General features: G+C 40.5%; 1 protein-coding gene across 1 annotated transcript in view; it reads right to left on the bottom strand.

Annotated features, from left to right (window-relative positions):
- Positions 1–2,070, bottom strand: part of LOC101854351 (P protein) — a gene marked incomplete at both ends in the record, with an annotated part of 24,836 nt that overhangs the window by 20,896 nt on the left and 1,870 nt on the right. Inside the window, 1 exon segment of the mRNA XM_013085475.1 lies at positions 1,794–1,916. Coding sequence (XP_012940929.1) covers positions 1,794–1,916 — 123 coding nt within the window.

Here is a 2,070-nt window from a genome sequence, read left to right on the forward strand (position 1 = left end):
CCCCCCCTAAAACAACAAACAGCACTAAACAAACAACCAACCAACCAACCAAAAACGAAACACAACCAAAAAAACAACAACACCCCCACTCCCCATTTTAAGAAATCGACACAATTTAGATCATTTAGGGGGCGGGCTTCAAACCCCGTCTGTTAGGACCAATATGGGCCTAGAGGAATGCAACATCTCAACAGAAAGACCGAGATACTAGATTAAAAAATAAGAATTCTCCCACTTTGGAATCGAGCTCGGGTCTGCTGCGTAATACAGCGAAGTGTCTAACTGTTACATCACAGATTTCGGTATGGTTGAGCCTGACAGACTAGGCAAAAGCTGCACTATCTTCAATGTGCAAATTATTGCGTTAATAGAACTGTAACCACGTGCTATTATAAGGTCAGAATCTAAACGGTGTGAACGGTAGACATGCACGATATGTTTAAATCTAGTTCTAGGTCACTTTGAAGTATTGTATTTTGATGATTTAAATGTCATTGGGCTAATGAGATAGCGCAAACGTAACAACTTATTGGTTCAGCCGCAAAATATCTCGAATCGTTGTGAAACCAGGCGCTTGTTAAAATGACACAATCGAAGAAACTGAATTTTTTCCCGCCTGTGTGGGTTCCACTGAAAGGCGTTGACGGAATCATAAAAAATGCAAACGTGCAGTTTTTCAAAGACACTCAAGCTTTGGAAGTCACTAAACAAAGGCCGCCATTTTATTGCTAATTTTACCTCTGACACCAAGCGACTCCACCTTGGTCAATCGCAAATATATTTATCTACTTCTGTTCCAGATAAATACTATGCTTATTTATCACCAAAAGCAAGACAAATAAGCAAGCTTTAAGAGGATGTCAATAAGTGCAAATACCCCACGAGCACCTAATACCACCGCGTGTAGACATAAATGGCCAGGAAATAGAACGGCTCCCTTTAACCGGCGTCTGTGGTGTAGCATTTAGGCACTTCGCTCCGCACGCAAAAGATTTGAGTTTGCTTCTTGTATTGGTAGGTTTTTCATCGAGTTTCTTCGTATGTCTCCTGGTCATTTGTATCTCTTTTACCCCAGGTTTTCCCCGACATGCAGAGTCGAAACAGTCCGCCTCCGTAATGATCTAAACTGCGTCGATAAGGGCATAGAAAATCTACAAATACAAATTACATTTTTAGCTCATATCCAAACAACAGATACCCCACTCTTTACCTTATTTATTCAATGGGACCGAGAGAAGCAATGTAAACCACTATTCTTTCTCTTCAGATAAGAATTGAAAAGCAAAGAGGAGAAACAGGAAGAGTCACCAGCAAAAATCACAAGATTTTTTTTTTAAAGTTTGCTAGTCTACAACAAGTCCACAACAAGTTTACAACAGTCGTAACGAGCTAACATCCCATCAAACACAATAAAGAAGGGACCTAACCCAAACACAACACCAGTCTTAACCCTAACCCTAACCTTAGTCCCAACTCTAACCCCAACCCTAACCCTCTGTCTGGTTCATAATAGTCGATCATTACGGAATTCCTCCCTAACAAATTTGCAACAAGTCCACTAAAGTCTGCTACAAGTCTAAAACGAGTCAACAAGTCTGTCTTTAACAAGACCGCAACACGTTTGCAAGACTATAACAAGCCCACAACAAGTCCACAACATGTCTTCAACAGTCAAAAATAAGTTAACAAACAAAACTATACAGAACGTCTAAAAAAGGTATTTACACTTTCTGTCAAAGGGTTATAAACTAGTAACTAAGAAAATAACAATTATATTATACGAAAAAACTCACACTTTGGAATTGGAGCTCTCTTTACCGATGAGTGGCGTCTTCTCAGAGTCGTGTGAGTTGAGCTGAACCTGATCCAGGTTTGTCTCGTTTGGACTCGAGGGGGACTGGGGTTCCGACTCACTCCTATGCACGTGCGTCACGTGAGTTAGGAGTATAGTTGTAAATCTGGCTTATATGTTTATAAAATTATTCTTCTCTCTCTCTCTCTCTCTCTCTCTCTCTCTCTCTCTCTCTCTCTCTCTCTCTCTCTCTCTCTCTCACACACACATTCTCTTTC

Source organism: Aplysia californica, unplaced genomic scaffold, assembly GCF_000002075.1.
Source record: "Aplysia californica isolate F4 #8 unplaced genomic scaffold, AplCal3.0 scaffold00378, whole genome shotgun sequence".
NCBI lineage: Eukaryota > Metazoa > Mollusca > Gastropoda > Aplysiida > Aplysiidae > Aplysia > Aplysia californica.